Source organism: Truncatella angustata (assembly GCF_020726525.1).
Source record: "Truncatella angustata strain MPI-SDFR-AT-0073 chromosome Unknown BKA67scaffold_2, whole genome shotgun sequence".
Classification (NCBI taxonomy): domain Eukaryota; kingdom Fungi; phylum Ascomycota; class Sordariomycetes; order Amphisphaeriales; family Sporocadaceae; genus Truncatella; species Truncatella angustata.
In genome coordinates this window covers 4,948,815-4,964,229 of record NW_025763382.1, presented here as the reverse complement: position 1 = coordinate 4,964,229, position 15,415 = coordinate 4,948,815, and the positions used below count along the sequence as shown (strand labels likewise).

The window sequence follows — 15,415 nt, the reverse complement described above, 5'->3', positions numbered from 1 at the left end:
TATGCAATTTAGCGAACAACCGGCACACCACAAATACATCCGAGAGAACTTGCAAGATAGGGCCTTTGTATGTAGATAAATTCGCTACTCGCTGTAGCTATTGTGTCGGAACCTGACCGGTACTTGTGGTTTTCCCAACTAAGGTAGGTATTTTAAACAGCTCCGCCCAAATCGACGACAACCAGCTATAATGTGCTCCACTGAATTGTCAATATATGGGTTTAGTCGCTGCGTATCTACGCTTTCAAGGAGGCATGTGGAAAGCCCCTGCCAAGCAACGTGTGCAAAGATCTCAACCTAAGTGTTATGCAATGTTCGTCCAGATCAATGATCCGTTACAGCATCAACAAAACAGCACGACAGATCGCTGGGGATGCCCGACGTCAAAAATTGCTAGCATAAATCAAATGAAAATTGGTTCTCGGTCAACAACGGTTTTGGCGGATACCCTAAGACCTCCCGCCCTGACGGGTTACTGTTCGGGCCTGGCCCAAATGACGTCAATCTTTTGTTTGCAGACATTAGCCCCGGTAACATGCGACTCGCACGCGACCATGTCGACGAATCTTTTCCTTCTTACCCTATCCGCAAGGCACTTTAAATTTGAGACTTTTCTTTTTCTCTCTCACTAGTTTTTATGATGTATTCGGTGCAAAAACACACCCCAGATTTGACTCTACATCCCTCGTTTTTATGGAATGGAAGCTCAACATCTTGGCAGTCGTGGTCAAGACAAATCAGGCAAAGCAATGACCACGCCGGAGATGGAGGAGGGGAAACAGAACAAGGGCAAACAGATTCGCATCACTGCGCCGGCACCGCCGCGGACCATTCGAGAACGAATGTTTCATGCTTTGCCTGCGTACTCCGGCCCGTACAGTGTAGGGACTATGGAGATTGAGCTCCCAGCCCGCGAGCCAAAGACGTTTTCGCATTTCAAGAGAGAGGGCGTGCATGCTCTACGTATGGACACGGTACTTCTTTCGATCTACTACCCATGCGACATCAGCTCCTCCGCAAAATCTGGACACAAGCCGTCGAGGGCGACCTGGTTACCTAGACCACGGGTTCCCACATGTCGCGGCTATGCCAAGTTTCTGAACATACCTCACATGCCCGTTACAGCCTACATTGCTGCTACTACAATGTGGACCAAGGTACCTGCACTTCGAAATGCCAAGCTTGCCGGATGCCGGCCTGGAGAAGAGCTCAGTGACGTCGGCGGTCATGATCTCGAGACATCTGGAGGAGACGCCATGAATAAGCCAAAGTTCCCCGTGATTATATTCAGCCACGGTCTTGGAGGTTCCCGAATGTGTTATAGCTCTATCTGTGGGGAGCTGGCAAGCAATGGTTTTATTGTGGTAGCTGTCGAGCACCGAGATGGAAGCGGTGCAAGGAGCTACGTGAACATTCCGCCAAGCGGCAACTTGGCAGATTGGAAGATCTTGGACAATACGAAATCAAAAAACTCATATGTGGTCGACTATATATGGCCCAAGGACAACGCGCAAGATACTTCCCCACACAACCAACGAGGTGTTGATCATGATCTCCGTGATGCTCAAATTGAAATGAGAATGGCGGAAATAGCTGAAGCCTACTATGCCATGGAGCTCATCAATAGCAACAAGGGCGACTTAGTACTCAAAAGCAATCTGCGAAAGAAGGGTAATGTCGGCTCGAGTTCTAAAGGCCTGGAGAATGTCGACTGGGCAGATTGGGTTGGTCGGATGCATCTACACGACGTAACCATAATGGGACATTCGTTCGGAGGAGCTACATGCGTTCAGCTTGCTCGTGAAGAGGACCGATTCCCTTGGGTTGGCCAGAGTATTCTGCTCGATGCCTGGGGTCCTGCAGTCCCAATCGCTGAAGGTGCTCAAAGGCCGGTCACGAAGCCGCTTTTGACTATCGGATCTGAGGCATTTATGCATTGGTCAGAAAACTTCGAATCGGTATTGAATATCTGTAAGGAAACCAGGGACGCCGGTGTACCCTGCTGGATGATGACTGTCAAGGGCTCGACCCATCTATCGCAGACCGACTTCGCCGTCTTGTATTCTCGATGGATGTCGTGGTTCGCAAAGAATGTGATAAATCCAAGGCGCGCGGTCTTGCTGACTACAAACTCCTCTTTGGAGTTCCTGAAGAAAGTACTGCCTTCGGAGCAAACATCCGGCAGCTCCTGGGTCGATGAAGGCATACTGGAAACTAAGTCACTTTCTCTCACTGATTCCTTACCAAGCGATAACAAGCCGGCGGAGAAATGGATGGCAGCACGTCTTCGGATTCCAAACGAATTTCGACTCCGAATTATGAGCTGGTTTCGCAGGACACCAAAAACAAAAGTGCCGACTGACGCTTCCGGAAAGCCGCTCACCGGCTTAGTAACGCACCCTTTGGGCGATGAGGTCTGGATGCACGTAAACCCGAGTGGCGAGGCTATTGCTTGTCCGCAAAGTCGACCTGGATGGAACTCACGACAGAACTGTACGTACTCGTCGCAGTGCGTCGTTGCGTAGTTGCATCACTATATAACGCATGGTATTTGTGGCGTTCTGATACCGTTCGGTTAATATACAACAATACCACTAGCGAAATGAATATATGAAGCAACAGCCAGGGTCAAGGACGTTTTAGAGCATAATCTCGCCAAATTTAAGCAGATACAATCAGATTCCCGAATTAGGCGATCAGAAGGTATACACCTCTTTTGTCAGGGGTTTGATTCAATAAAAGTGTACCCTTTCTTTTCTGGCCTTACAGAGTGTGTGCAAGCTTTTCTGAAATCCAATCCAAGACCGGCACAAGCTTAGAAAGAAAATCGCTTTCAAATACGGGTAGGAGATTGGTTTCTTCCTCTCGTGCAAAGACTAACTAGCCACCACTACCTTCAATAACCAATGGCATTCAACCGTAAAAGTCAATATTCAGTACACAGATGAAAGCTTTTTTGTAGATTGAGTTCATTCGGCTAAGGACTGAACTATTTCTGACAGTCAATGATCCACCATGCAACCGGTTTCTTGAGGCAGGAAGCATCTGTGTACTACAATATGGACACATTTCTGACGATCAGATCGTGTCGCCAATGCACGCACCTGTATCATACCCAGGTATTCCCGTGCGCTTCTGTGTTGTCGTCTACAGAGTGCAACTATATTGGACCTATCGGTGGCACTTTGCGCCTCCTGCTTGTCCAGCCCTAAGAATTCAGACTGTAGGACAATGCTACTTGCTACAGATTTGATCCTCACCGAGATCCCGATGAGCAACTTCTTTGACCGCTAGAGGATCATGTACATTCCATGTCTGGTGATATTTTTGTAGTAAACCAATATTCGCCACCTAGCCGGTAAACATATGGTACGCATCAGACGGCAATTCAAACTAGGACATGTATACATGTTGAAGGGAAACAGACGCGTACCTTGTTGCTCTGTAGTCAAGCGGCTAAATTGGATAAAGCTGGCGAGTCGATATTCTCCGAGCCTTGGCATTGCAATATTGCTAGCTAGTGTTGCATCATGAACGGCTCGACACGCAGAGACCCTGAAAACTGGAGAATCCCTGACGAGCGTTTCGCTAGCCCGGCTGCACCCGACTTTACATACATAACTGAAGGATAAGGGATAAGTGATACTGTCAACCCAAATTGCACCATGACTCCATCCCGGCTTTATGATTCAGTGGCGCGCATGTAAGTCTCCAAGAGCCTGGAGAAACTATTTCTAGAAGCTTTGGGTCGCAATGGGTCTCTTCGCAACTCCTTGCTTGAGGGTGGGAACACGAATCTGACTTGCAGGTGCAGCAACAAACCAGAAGCCGCAACTAGACAATTAAAGCAATCGGGCTCAGGTAAAGCAATCGTTTTGATTTTCGGTGCATCGCGTTAGTTAGGTGGTTTCAGGTAATCGGGACTAAGAAAATGCAGTACTATCATGTCCAGTAATCTATGTCATGTTAAGAACATATGGGGAAGTATGGCTGAACAATGCTTAGAAAAAAAGAAAGAAAGAAAAAGTCCCCCCTCCAGCGTGATGCCTCTTGAGTAGAGACCTTCAAATGCAAGCCTTTCTTGGGCGCTCTGTTCATCCGATTGTCGTAATAAGCATAAGTGTAGATGTCTGAAGCGAAGGTGTCTGTGCTCGGAACTCTGTTGGCGGGAAAACATGATTCAGGATCGTCAGGGCTAGACCTGATGTAGTAATGGTACATACCCAGCTCCGGAGCCCATCAAGAGTTCCCGTTGTTGCCTCCGCCAAATCAGGTCTAGTTAAATTCTACTGTAGATCTCTTTGGTTGATCGGTGGCTTTATGATGCTTCTTACGGTGCTGGGGGGTCGCATTCAATATTGGCTACAAAGTCAATTGCGGTCTTACTCTGCAGCTTTCGCCGTGTCACTTTATTGCTTTCCGATAGTGTCAACTTGTATGCAGACGGCGATTGGCAAGAGTAGCGGCTTGTCTGATTTTGAGGATATGCATGCTTCCGCCTTTCGGCCCATCAGAAGTGATAGACTTGCTGGGCTTGGGCTGGGAGGTCTGTGGTTGTTTGTCCACCCCCAACAATCGACACCTCCATGTCATCTGCACGCACTCAGCCAACGACGCTCGGATTACTCTCGTTCACGCGGATTGTTTCGTCCCTTTCTTGAGTCTCTCTCCATGTTCCCACCAGTCCTCTCCTGGCTTCAATTCAGCCGGGTCGTGCGATCATACCCCTGGGTTGAACCATGTGGCCATTCAAGCTTGTTCTCTTGTTGATCAGCGCCGAAGCTCAATAGCTTCTTGCTGCATCTGGTTAAGAAACAGCCCAGGCGCGCGGTGTCCTTTTGGCATCCCTAGAAGCCTATTCATCTGGACTAAATTCCTCTTTGATCATCTGAACTTTTGATTGCCAATTCTCCTTCAGTTTCCCACCCAGCTCGACATCAAGTGGCCCTGGTTGGTCATTCTTTCCTAATTGGCTGTTTACATGTTGGCATATTCAAGTCGCCTTTAGCTATTGGGGTCAATCAATTCACCGTCACTTGACCTGGGTGACTCCCAATTAAACGGCCAATCACATCATTTGGACAATTCAGTTACATGCTTGCAGATTTCTAGAATCTGTCTAGAAGCATTGAATCTTGCTGGCTATCCAGTGAAGCCCACCGACTGCTCGGCAGAAACTAGACATCCATATTGACCCGGCTGTACGGAATTGCGCATTCACTGCTAGGGCAACTTCTATACTAATTTCACCCCCAAGTTGCCCCATACCTCCATCTCAGTCTTGAGACTTTTTTCTCAGAGGCCAGCCAATACCAGTCGGAGGGCAACGTGCGATTCTGGCACGTTGATAGACAGGCGGCTTTTACGGCGGCCGGCCCTGGTTTCCTTTGGCCTCAGATCACGCAAGTATCCCGCAATACTTGCTCTTGCTTCCGCAGACCAGTACATACTGCCGCGTGCAACTATTGCCTGCTGGCCGCGTAATCGGCAATATGACTACCATGCAAAATGCGAGGCCCGTAGGCCGCGCGAGGGCGGATAGTCTGTCCCGCATGTTGGAGTTGGAGCAGAAATACAAGGTGTGTAGATCCCGGCTACGACTCTACTGTTCGCAACTGTATTGGCTGGGCCTCCATTATTACCGGCCACTAATAGCTAACTCTCTGCTTTATAGCTGCAGCGTCTCCAAGACAATGACTCAACACCACCCCTCATACCGCTTGGACGTGCCAATACAAGATCAGCATCTTCCGCACAGCCAGATCCGGCACTGAAAGCTCGGCGTGCAAGTGCCCACCCACCAGTCTCCCACCAAAACACACACATGATCATGAAAACCATCCGCAGGAACTCCGGCCTGCCGCCGCTTTCAATATCTGTGCCCCCTTCCTTGACCTCAACCTCCGTCTTGGCCGTGAGAGCACGTGACCCAGAAGCAGCCTTCCACGCACTTGGTTCCCCAGGAAGCCGGCCAACGGACACTTTGGAACGAGGCAAGACTGTAACGTTTTCAGAACCAGAAGAAGACGACGACGACGCATCTGATCAGTCATCTATATGCCAGTCGCCAAGTTGGCAAGTCTACGGACAGAAGAAGCAAAAGTCAAAGAAAGGCGAGACTGCGCAAAAGAAGAAACAGCAAGAACGACAGGGGAAGGCGCTCAAGGATTCGGCCAAAAAGAGGCTCAACAAAGTTGGTCCTCCGATCAATCCTGAGGTTCGGCCCGCACAATCCGATCGATCTGTTTCGGCACCTGAACTTGCTGGAGGTCAGAAACCTGGCGACAGGCTTGTTAATCGTTCAACCAGCCACTATCCTCCAGACTCCATGACAAACCACCATAACCATCCAAGACAACCTCCAGCAGAGGCCAACACAAAACCAAAGAGTAAAGGTTTATTCTCAAGCTTTCGCTTTTCCAGTAGCAACACTCCACCTGCGCAAAAGGTCCAGGTTGAAGATTCAAACAACAGCATGGAGGACGCCGGCTCTTTTAGAAGCGTCTCGGCTTTTCCAGAGCAAATGCAAGGGCTCAGAGGTGACACGGCTTTTCTAAATCCTCGCAAACCACCTTCAATCATGTCGACCCAGTCTACCTCAACTCAATCACAATCTTCACAGGAGCGACAAGCTGGGAAAAGTCGTAAGTCTTTCGGCCACGGTCGAAGCAATTCTTTACTTGCCAAGATTAGGGGACCTTCCTATCTATATGCGAAGAGTTCCGAGCCCACTGAGGAGGAGGAGGAGGAGGTGGTGGTGGCGAGTCAGCAGCCTGAGAGTTTGGGTCATTTTGGAGCAAGACCAATACAGTTGGCACACAGCCAAGAATTAAATCAACCGGCGCTTGCGGCCCATGTCATTCAAAAAACAGAAGTCCAGCATGTGAATATCACTCGGGGCAGGCAGGCTTTAGCGCACATTATTCAGCCAAGAGATTCTAGTAGCGACTACGAGGACGCGCGCGTTACTGACTCCTGTCGTCAGCATCATGTCCAGCCACCGGTATCAGACGCCCCGATTGCCAATGAAGGCCGGCGTCGACCGCCAACGCATGTCGGACAAACCAGATCTCAACACCAAGATCTGATTACAGTGCCGCCACCGATTCAAGCAAACATCCAAACCGATGACCAAAATAATCGCGTCAGGGAGACTAGGCGCAACTTCCCGTCTCTGAACCAGCCAAAGATGCCAATCTATCACCAAGTGGCCGTGCTCGAGCACCCAACACCAACGATTAGCCCTGAAAGTGACAAAAGTTATGCGACTGTATACACAGATGCTGTCGATCGACTGTCTGAAAGTCACAGCCCATATATAGAGCACGTCCCATTTTCTTCATCTGCTCAGACGTCTGTGACTCGACCAGGCTCGAGCACGGAAGACCGTGGTAAGCTCGAGTCGCCATGTAGACCACCCGAATCTGCTGTGCCGCAAATCGCAGAATTGAAAGAAACAAGTCGTGCGGGCTCTCAGGATGCCGGTGTCATCAAAAGATCTAGGAGATCTCCTAAGAAGCTTGTGACGTCTATTGATCAACAGTTACAGACGGCAGAAAGCCAAGCCGAGCCACAACATCACACGCGGCAGAAATCGGCAGACTACTTCGCCTTTATCTCGGAGTCATATGCGCCACCATCACTGGAACTTCGTTCGCCCATTGAAGAAGATTTTCGCTCATTTCACAGTATGGAGGAGAAGATGACGGAAGACGAATACGGAGATATTGACTTGATATGGACTGAAACGACGAGCCAAGGCCCAAAAGATGGAGTCGAGGATAGCAGTAAGGCTATCGGAAAGCCATCACAGACCGACTCATTGCAAGATGACAGGCTTTCAGAATCCTGTGACTCCCCAACTCTCTCTGCTCATGATGACGTCTCAATAAAGGTAGAAGATAAGGCGCAAATTCCCGGTCCTTCTCTTGAGGAAGAACCAAGTCAAAGCGTTTCGGAAAGGTCATATTCTTCAACATACAACGATCCATTTTATTCGCCTTCTACCGCGACCACACCTGATATTTCACGGCCTCAATCGCAAGCAGGCGCATCTGTTGACGAGGCAAGACCGATGTCCAATAGCGTCAGTAATGGGTACGACAAAACGATCAGGAGGTTGCATCGCTCCAAAGTATTGGAACTATCCCAACGATCTGCAAACCAGGTCACCTTGGAGCGAGGCGCTCCTCCTAACAGAAAGACAGGCTCGATCAAATCGGAAGACAGTCATAATGGTACACCGACATCTCCCCAACCCAAGTACATAGCTCAGAGTCCGTCAATGAAAGAGATAGAGATGCTCAAAGAGGGTTCAGAAATGCCAGAGGAGATGGCAGAGATCACACCGATCGCAAGACGACAGCATCTACCGCCTAAAGCTCATTCTGCCATCGACCTTGGCGAAAGTGTCTCTTCATTTCCCGGGAAAAACTTGTCCGTAGGTATAACAAAGAACACAGCGGGGTTTTCATCGATGAGTCTTCCCAATTCTCCACCTCCTGAACTGGAGGTTGAAGCGCCAGCTCCCCGTCGTTCGGCGCTAAAAGCACCCAGAAATAACAGTTCAGCTTCTCAAGGATCAGCAGACACTTCTTCATCAGGAGCATACTTGCAAGAGGCTCGAAAAACGGCACCAACAACGAACGTCTCTACTCGTGCACTCCGCCCAGTGTATGCTCAACGGCCATCTTTACCACATCTCAAGGGCTCAGCATCTTCTGAGAAGAGAGGAGAACCAATCGCCAAGGTACTCGTGGAATGTTGTAGCTGTCACTTCTTCCATGACATGCCCTCTCGAGTGTATGAGTGCATGGCCAAGCCCGATTCGATCATTGAAGACAAACAGCTTGGCGTGTCAGCCGCCATCACGACAACAGTAAAGTGTCCCTGGTGCGCGCACGGTATGACTACGCAATGCTGTTCGGGATACGCAGCGATGGTGTATCTCAAGGAAAAGCTACATGGTAGTTGAAGAATGCCAGGATGGCGTATAGGCCTACAAAAACAGTATGTGCTGTGGGCCGGTAGGGCGTCGGGTTTTGAGAAGGTTTGAACTCCGGATTGCATCATGTCATTCACTGAAATCATTGAGTCACTGGCTTTCATTTGTCCACAAGATACGTCTACCCCTAGCAAAAGCCTTATCCATATTTTCTATAGCATTATGGTATTTTGGAGAATCAGTCTTGCCTGAATCGGATAATGTGTTCTCATTGATGAATCCATCAGCATTTCGCGGCTAGGTGGCGGTTTCCACGTTTGTCAAACCTGTAACTACGTACTTGACGCAGATGGGTACACTTGGTACATTATGTAAGAGCATGGACAGTGTGTATACAGGTAATGAAAGAGGAAAGGGAAGAGAGATGAATCCAGGAAAAGACATTGGTAATTAGATAGAGCGATGTTTGGTAGTAGAGGCTGCAGGGTTCTGATCGGACGAGTCACGATGCAACGAAAAGCATGATCTCTTTGAAATGTAATAACTTATAGCAGTCCATGTCCTCATGTCCCTAACCTACATATAAATGGATTAGCCACGTGCAAAAAGTGGGCAAACGCAAAGGCTCATGCACTCCGGAAGTGGTTGTTACCAAATCTTCACCATCTCAACGGCAAAGAGTCTGGAACGGTCACTGGACTGGACCAAGCCAAAGTTTATGCGTTTGTCGGCTCCTGTGTGCAATACTCGCCGTAATCGGTGGTTAACGGATATGCATACTTGACTACTCCCACGAAATAGGTTGCCCAGTCTATACGTTGCATCTGGGCTGTAACACTACCAAGGTACGGAGTGAAGAGTGAGAGCTATCACGTGATTGGCCAAGCTACGTCATGCATTTGATTGTAGCTCACCATAGATCGGCAAACTGACGAGCTTCTTCACATCCCCCAAATTATCCCACAAATCTGTCAATTGAGTTCGGGATCTAGTCATAGGCTTTCTTGACCACACAAACACCACCCAAAATGTTTTCCAGAGCAGCATTCCGAGCGGCGCAGCCCTTGAAGCGCGTAAGTTTCCTTCAGTGCTCTAGGCCTAAACACCCGCCAGTTCCGCACTGACCGGGACGGCTGTTTGAGAGCCCTTGGAGCTGACATGATGCACGGCAGGCTGCGCTTTCCTCGCGATCATATGCCACCGAGGCCCCCAAGACGGGAACCAACCCTCTCATCTACGTTGCTGGTGCAGCTGTAGCAGGCGGAGCCGGGTATTTCTTCTTCCAGACCCCCGAGGGCAAGTCCGCCGTCAAGAAGGTCGAGAACAAGGTCGAGAGCGGACCGGCTAAGAAGGCGTTCACTGGTGGTGACCAGGGCTTCGTCTCGCTGCTCCTGGAGGATGTCGAGATTGTCAACCACAACACCAAGAAGCTCCGCTTCAAGCTGCCCGAGGACGACCAGGTCTCTGGTTTGGCAGTCGCGAGCGCGCTTCTGACCAAGTACAAGGATGCCGGTGCTGAGAAGCCCGTCCTGCGTCCCTATACTCCTACCAGTGACGAGGGTACGTGTGCCTATTGCCCTTCTCGTTCCCTTAGTCGCCAGGTCTAGTCCAGAAATCATGCTAACTGCTATAACCGGTAGATACCCGCGGCTACATCGACCTCATTGTGAAGAAGTACCCCAACGGTCCTATGTCAACACACTTGCATGATATGGTTCCCGGCCAGCGGTTGGACTTCAAGGGGCCTCTACCAAAATACTCCTGGGAGGCTAACAAGCACGACCATATCGCTCTGATTGCAGGTGGTACTGGTATTACTCCCATGTACCAGCTCGCTCGCGCCATCTTCAAGAACCCCGATGACAAGACCAAGGTCACCTTGGTCTTCGGCAACATCTCCGAGGAGGATATTCTTCTGAAGCGCGAGTTCGAGGACCTCGAGAACACCTACCCTCAACGCTTCCGAGCATTCTACGTGTTGGACAACCCTCCCAAGGACTGGGCTGGCGGCAAGGGCTTTGTCACCAAGGATCTCCTCAAGACTGTCTTGCCCGAGCCCAAGAGCGAAAACATCAAGATTTTTGTGTGCGGTCCTCCTGGTTTGTACAAGGCCGTTTCTGGCGGCAAGGTCAGCCCCAAGGACCAAGGAGAGCTGACTGGTATACTCAACGAGCTTGGTTATTCCAAGGACCAGGTTTACAAGTTCTAGAGACTGGGCGTGTGTAAGATAAAGATCTAGAGCATGTATAGTGTGGTTTCCTGTCTTGAGCTTAGACCTAGAATTGCAAACTAGATGGTGTTTAGGAAGCCATGAATTCACACCCAATTTCAAGTTTGTTGTTGTGCCCGTTTCACTATCCGCCACGAGCCAACCGTTAATTTCGGTAATAAGTGAATCGTCAGAAAGGTCCGTAACTACGCCGCCTGAAATTTCCAATGGCTTGCCTGGAAATGATGAAAGAGCCCACCATAGCCGTCTGTGTAATAAAGGCGCAGCAAATATGTCGACCCAGGAAATGTGTTCAACCCGCTAGTGCTCATCCTGCCTGGTCTGCCTAACTTTCATTCTGAACCCAAAAGAAAGCATGCAACAAGATACCGCGACAGAGTCATTCACCAGAGCCATCGTCGACCTTTTGCCTGAGAGTGTAAAACCATTTTGTCGCACCGCGAGCATCATGGTCTTCAAAACATCCACTGATTAGCTCGTCCTAGTCTAGGAGCAATGGAGTTTAGGATATACAACTCTTTCTTTCCGCGTTTGGTCTCAGAGCACGTCCAGCATGGCCCTTCTGCAGGACAAGACCTCGTCGAAGACGAAGTCAACGAAAAAAAATTTAAGACGGGTTAGTTCTGGGAGATGGTGCCGACTTGTCAAAAGTCTGGCAGGAGGCTTCGATATGATAATGGGCTACTTTTGCTTGAATTAATTTTGCCGATATGGTCAGACTCTCGAAATTTTATTTAATCAAGGACTCCTGAGGTTGAAAAGCTAGGTACATCATAGTTTATTCTAGCTGAGTAGCTGCGACTCGTCCATGTTGCGGCAAAGTACCATCAGAGCCCCAATCACGCCATGTCAGCCATTTCTTTATTTAGTATTAATGCAAGAACTTCATACGTTATTAACCAGTCTGGAATTAAGAATCATTAAAAAAGAAAAAGAAACTGTGGAGAATGAACAAGAGAAGAAGAAAAACCGTGCCAATAAGATAAAATCTACGGGGTGAAAGATGGCCATATTCCGATTAGATTAGATATTTGACAGACGGAAATTTTCATTAAAAGATGTACTGTATACGCGCTGGAAGACGACAACGTAAGTATGTTCCACCCACGCTACCAAAGCTCATCTTCAGCGCTGCGTCGGCCGAATCCCATCACACTGATTACTACCAATGCCTCATCCCACGTTATCTGGCCATGCAGATAGTTTACACTTGGTCTGCCGCTCTTCTGTCCGTGTGTTCTTCACGATATCGAAGTCTCTTGATCAGCTGCGCTCGGGACATATACTTTGTTAGGGTGCATTTCGCCGCCAGACAACCTATCATACACTCTAAAACATATTCGTGCATAGGACTCCAGTGCATGCCGCAATTTTCTTCCAGAGTCCGCTCCCAGCGGGCACGTCTTGCGACAAGGTAATCCCACGCATGAGGGTTGCCGTGGTGATTATCGCTGGGCAGGCAGTCATTGGTCTCTCGTGGTAGTCGACCACTTATGTACTGAAGTTCGCCGCAGAAATTGTTCCATATTTGCTTCCACTGGAACAATATCTCAAGCTTCCTGTAATTGACCTCCAATGCCGGCAGCTCAGAATCGATGATGATAGAGGAATCCAAGATGACGAAATGTCCAGCCTGGCCCGGAGCCGACTGTGGGAGAGTTCGCTCCCAGTGCCGACGCCGCAATGTGCTCCATTCTTCGCTCTTGCCCTCGTAGTACGGGATGAGCTTGTCTTCCTCGTTTCCAACTCTGCTGAAAACAACGCGATCACCACTTATCTTCTCGAAGCTGAGTTCGAGACACACGAGTCCGAGCTCGAGGTGGTAGAGGGGATAGTAGACGACCAGACGTTTCAGGAAAGCAGTCCGGAAGGCATCCTCGACATCGTCCTTGAAGCTCTTTGAGACTAGGCGGTACTGGAACCATGCACGAGGTATCTCATCGGAAGATGTGACTGACGCAATGATCTTCACGCGAAGCTCACGAGGCAGGGTAGAGAGTCGGGAAGGACTTCGCACGATGGAAGGCATCTTGATGTACATTTGGTGTAGATATAATGTTGGTGAAGATTGGCTGTATAGTTTGTCAAGGTAATACCAGAGCAGTCTTATTCTTTGTTTTTGTTGTCATGATGTGGTCGTAAGCAAGGAAAGGTAAGATCTAGAAGTGGCGTTTGATTAAGCTCAACCTGTCTCCCGCGGTCAGGATGCTTGGTGTCTGAAATAAACATTCTATCAATGTGGTATGACTGTCTTGAATTGTGACTGTAATTTTCCCGGGGTCTTTGAATATCTTCGATATTAAAGTGGCGGGTGCACCCAGCCAACAGAGCTTTCAGAGTAGAGCTGGATGAAGTTTTGATATTACGAAGGCATCAGTATTGGCAAACTACTCATGTCGTCATGACTGTGTCAATTCATCATGTTGAAACAGCTTCAGACATTATTTCGGTGCTTCACTGTTCAATTGCACGCTCCTACAATCGGCAAAGCAACTTTGGTTCATTCAAAACCCCCTCCTCCCATTATCTCTTTCCTATACAGTTGTCTTGATATGGAAGATTGATCTGTAATCAAACTTGCAAACTTGCAAACAGTGAAGACAAGCATTGGCGCTGTCGCTTGCAGTCTTAACGTCGACAACTGCACAAGTAGAATCACCGTGCATTCGATATTATGCCACTTAGGTCCTTTTCGATAATTCTAGATTGCTCACCTCCGTAAATTTCACGTGGTTGTAACCTCTGTCGTAAGTTCATTTGAAAATGTTCACTGTGGATTTTGCTTGGTAATGTTTAGCAGTGTTGATCAAACAAGTTGAAGCCTCGAGAGAGGCTCGAAATAAACTGTTCGGTACAGACAGTTAAGCAGTAGACACAAGAGTCGGCGTGTTTATTTCCAATCCACCAACAGGAGTGTAGTTAGAATCGTGTATCTGGTTACATGTCATGCTGTTTCGCTATATACTGACAGGTTCAGACCACCATTCGAGCCCAGTATCCCTTACGTTCAACCTTCTTATGACGTTGCGTGCGTTGTCGATATGAGGGAAATTCCCGGGTACTGCGTTTGGTGTACGGCCTACAATATTCATCACCGGGCACAAAATGCGTACACGATTTATTGGAATGTTGCCATCAAGTGAAGAGCTTGCGGCATCATTGAGTCAAGTTTCAGTGATGCAAAGGTCAGATCGATCAATCTAGTCTCAGGTTAAACTATTACTAATTGGAATCCCCGAGAAAACACCTCGCCTGTTGAGAAAAGTTACATAATCAAGACCAACAGTTGATGTTATGTCCAATAAGATTTCTCAAAATAGACACAATTGCTGATTAATTCCTCAGAAACAGTCCAGGTACTCTCATCCGACTATTGTCAAATGCGAAACCGGCCGCGACGGGATCCAGACGGATTCGCTTGGGCCCCGGATCTTATCAGCCAGCCGATAATATTTCGTGCTGCAGATCCGATTGTCTACCCAACGAGACTAAACCGGCTCTAGCCCTGCAGAGGTCGAAAAGTACCCTGCTAGTCATTTCTCGTGCCTAAGATGGTCTTGAGTGTCGCTAAACGTTATATCTGGTTGTACTTTTGAACCCGCTAATAAAGCGACAAATATGGAATACTAGTAGCGAGATTGCAATTCGGGTATGGGAAGATCATGCTGCATGGTTTTCGGATCTGACCGACATCCTGTTGTATGCAAGGGTCAGAGTTTGGGTTGTCTTGCGACCCTTTGGGGGTTTGGCGCTGCAGATTATGGAGTCTCAAAAAGACCTCTTGATTGGCTGACTATACGACGTATACTACTGAAAATAGGGAAACCGGGTCCTGGGGTTCCATATTCCAACACATGGGAGAAAGTTAGCGAAACTAAGCCGTCATTTCCACCTGTAAGTGGCGGTGATTATCGCAATATTCGACGCTATTCACCAAAATTTACGCTCTAAGCATATCGCACAATTTGTCAGATCCCCAATCCCAACCTGGGCATGCAGCTCATACACAGGTTAGTGACACGAAATATTGCGCACCCATACCATAGTACACTATACTAGGTGCGCAATTTTCCGTGCCACCCGCCTGATATATTAGCATGGGGCACTATGAGAATCGGTTAGAATTAGACCCAACCTTCAACGCTGCCTCAATGGCTCAGGACGGCTCGGCAGTTTTGCGTTTTGGTGAAAGCTAGCAAGGCATGGGGTCAGTGAAGACTGTTGTCCATATCGGTCTTAGT

The 15,415-nt window shown here is 48.6% G+C and overlaps 4 protein-coding genes across 4 annotated transcripts; 3 read left to right on the top strand and 1 right to left on the bottom strand.

The window, feature by feature from the left end:
• Positions 1–749: 749 nt before the first annotated feature.
• BKA67DRAFT_655965 (platelet-activating factor acetylhydrolase) lies at positions 750–2,525 on the top strand (the record flags this gene model as incomplete). Its single annotated transcript, XM_046106856.1, has 1 exon — positions 750–2,525. The coding sequence occupies one exon, from the start codon at positions 750–752 to the stop codon at positions 2,523–2,525; it is 1,776 nt and encodes a 591-aa protein (XP_045961953.1).
• Positions 2,526–5,196: 2,671 nt separating this feature from the next.
• BKA67DRAFT_196286 (uncharacterized protein) lies at positions 5,197–8,667 on the top strand. Its single transcript, XM_046095391.1, has 3 exons — positions 5,197–5,579; positions 5,675–8,440; positions 8,557–8,667. The coding sequence occupies exons 1-3, from the start codon at positions 5,493–5,495 to the stop codon at positions 8,560–8,562; spliced, it is 2,859 nt and encodes a 952-aa protein (XP_045961952.1). The 5' UTR covers positions 5,197–5,492; the 3' UTR covers positions 8,563–8,667.
• A 1,305-nt stretch (positions 8,668–9,972) lies between these two features.
• BKA67DRAFT_532910 (uncharacterized protein) lies at positions 9,973–11,153 on the top strand (the record flags this gene model as incomplete). Its single annotated transcript, XM_046099615.1, has 3 exons — positions 9,973–10,017; positions 10,117–10,504; positions 10,585–11,153. The coding sequence occupies 3 exons, from the start codon at positions 9,973–9,975 to the stop codon at positions 11,151–11,153; spliced, it is 1,002 nt and encodes a 333-aa protein (XP_045961951.1).
• A 1,225-nt stretch (positions 11,154–12,378) lies between these two features.
• Positions 12,379–13,203, bottom strand: BKA67DRAFT_532909 (uncharacterized protein; the record flags this gene model as incomplete). Its single annotated transcript, XM_046099614.1, has 1 exon — positions 12,379–13,203. One exon carries the CDS (start codon positions 13,201–13,203, stop codon positions 12,379–12,381), a length of 825 nt encoding a protein of 274 aa, XP_045961950.1.
• Positions 13,204–15,415: the final 2,212 nt, after the last annotated feature.

Coding starts and splice junctions, on each gene's coding strand:
- BKA67DRAFT_196286 (XM_046095391.1), top strand. CDS start 5,493: ATGACTACCATGCAAAATGCGAGGCCCGTAGGCCGCGCGAGGGCGGAT. Junction 5,580..5,674: donor AGTTGGAGCAGAAATACAAG/GTGTGTAGATCC, acceptor TCTGCTTTATAG/CTGCAGCGTCTCCAAGACAA.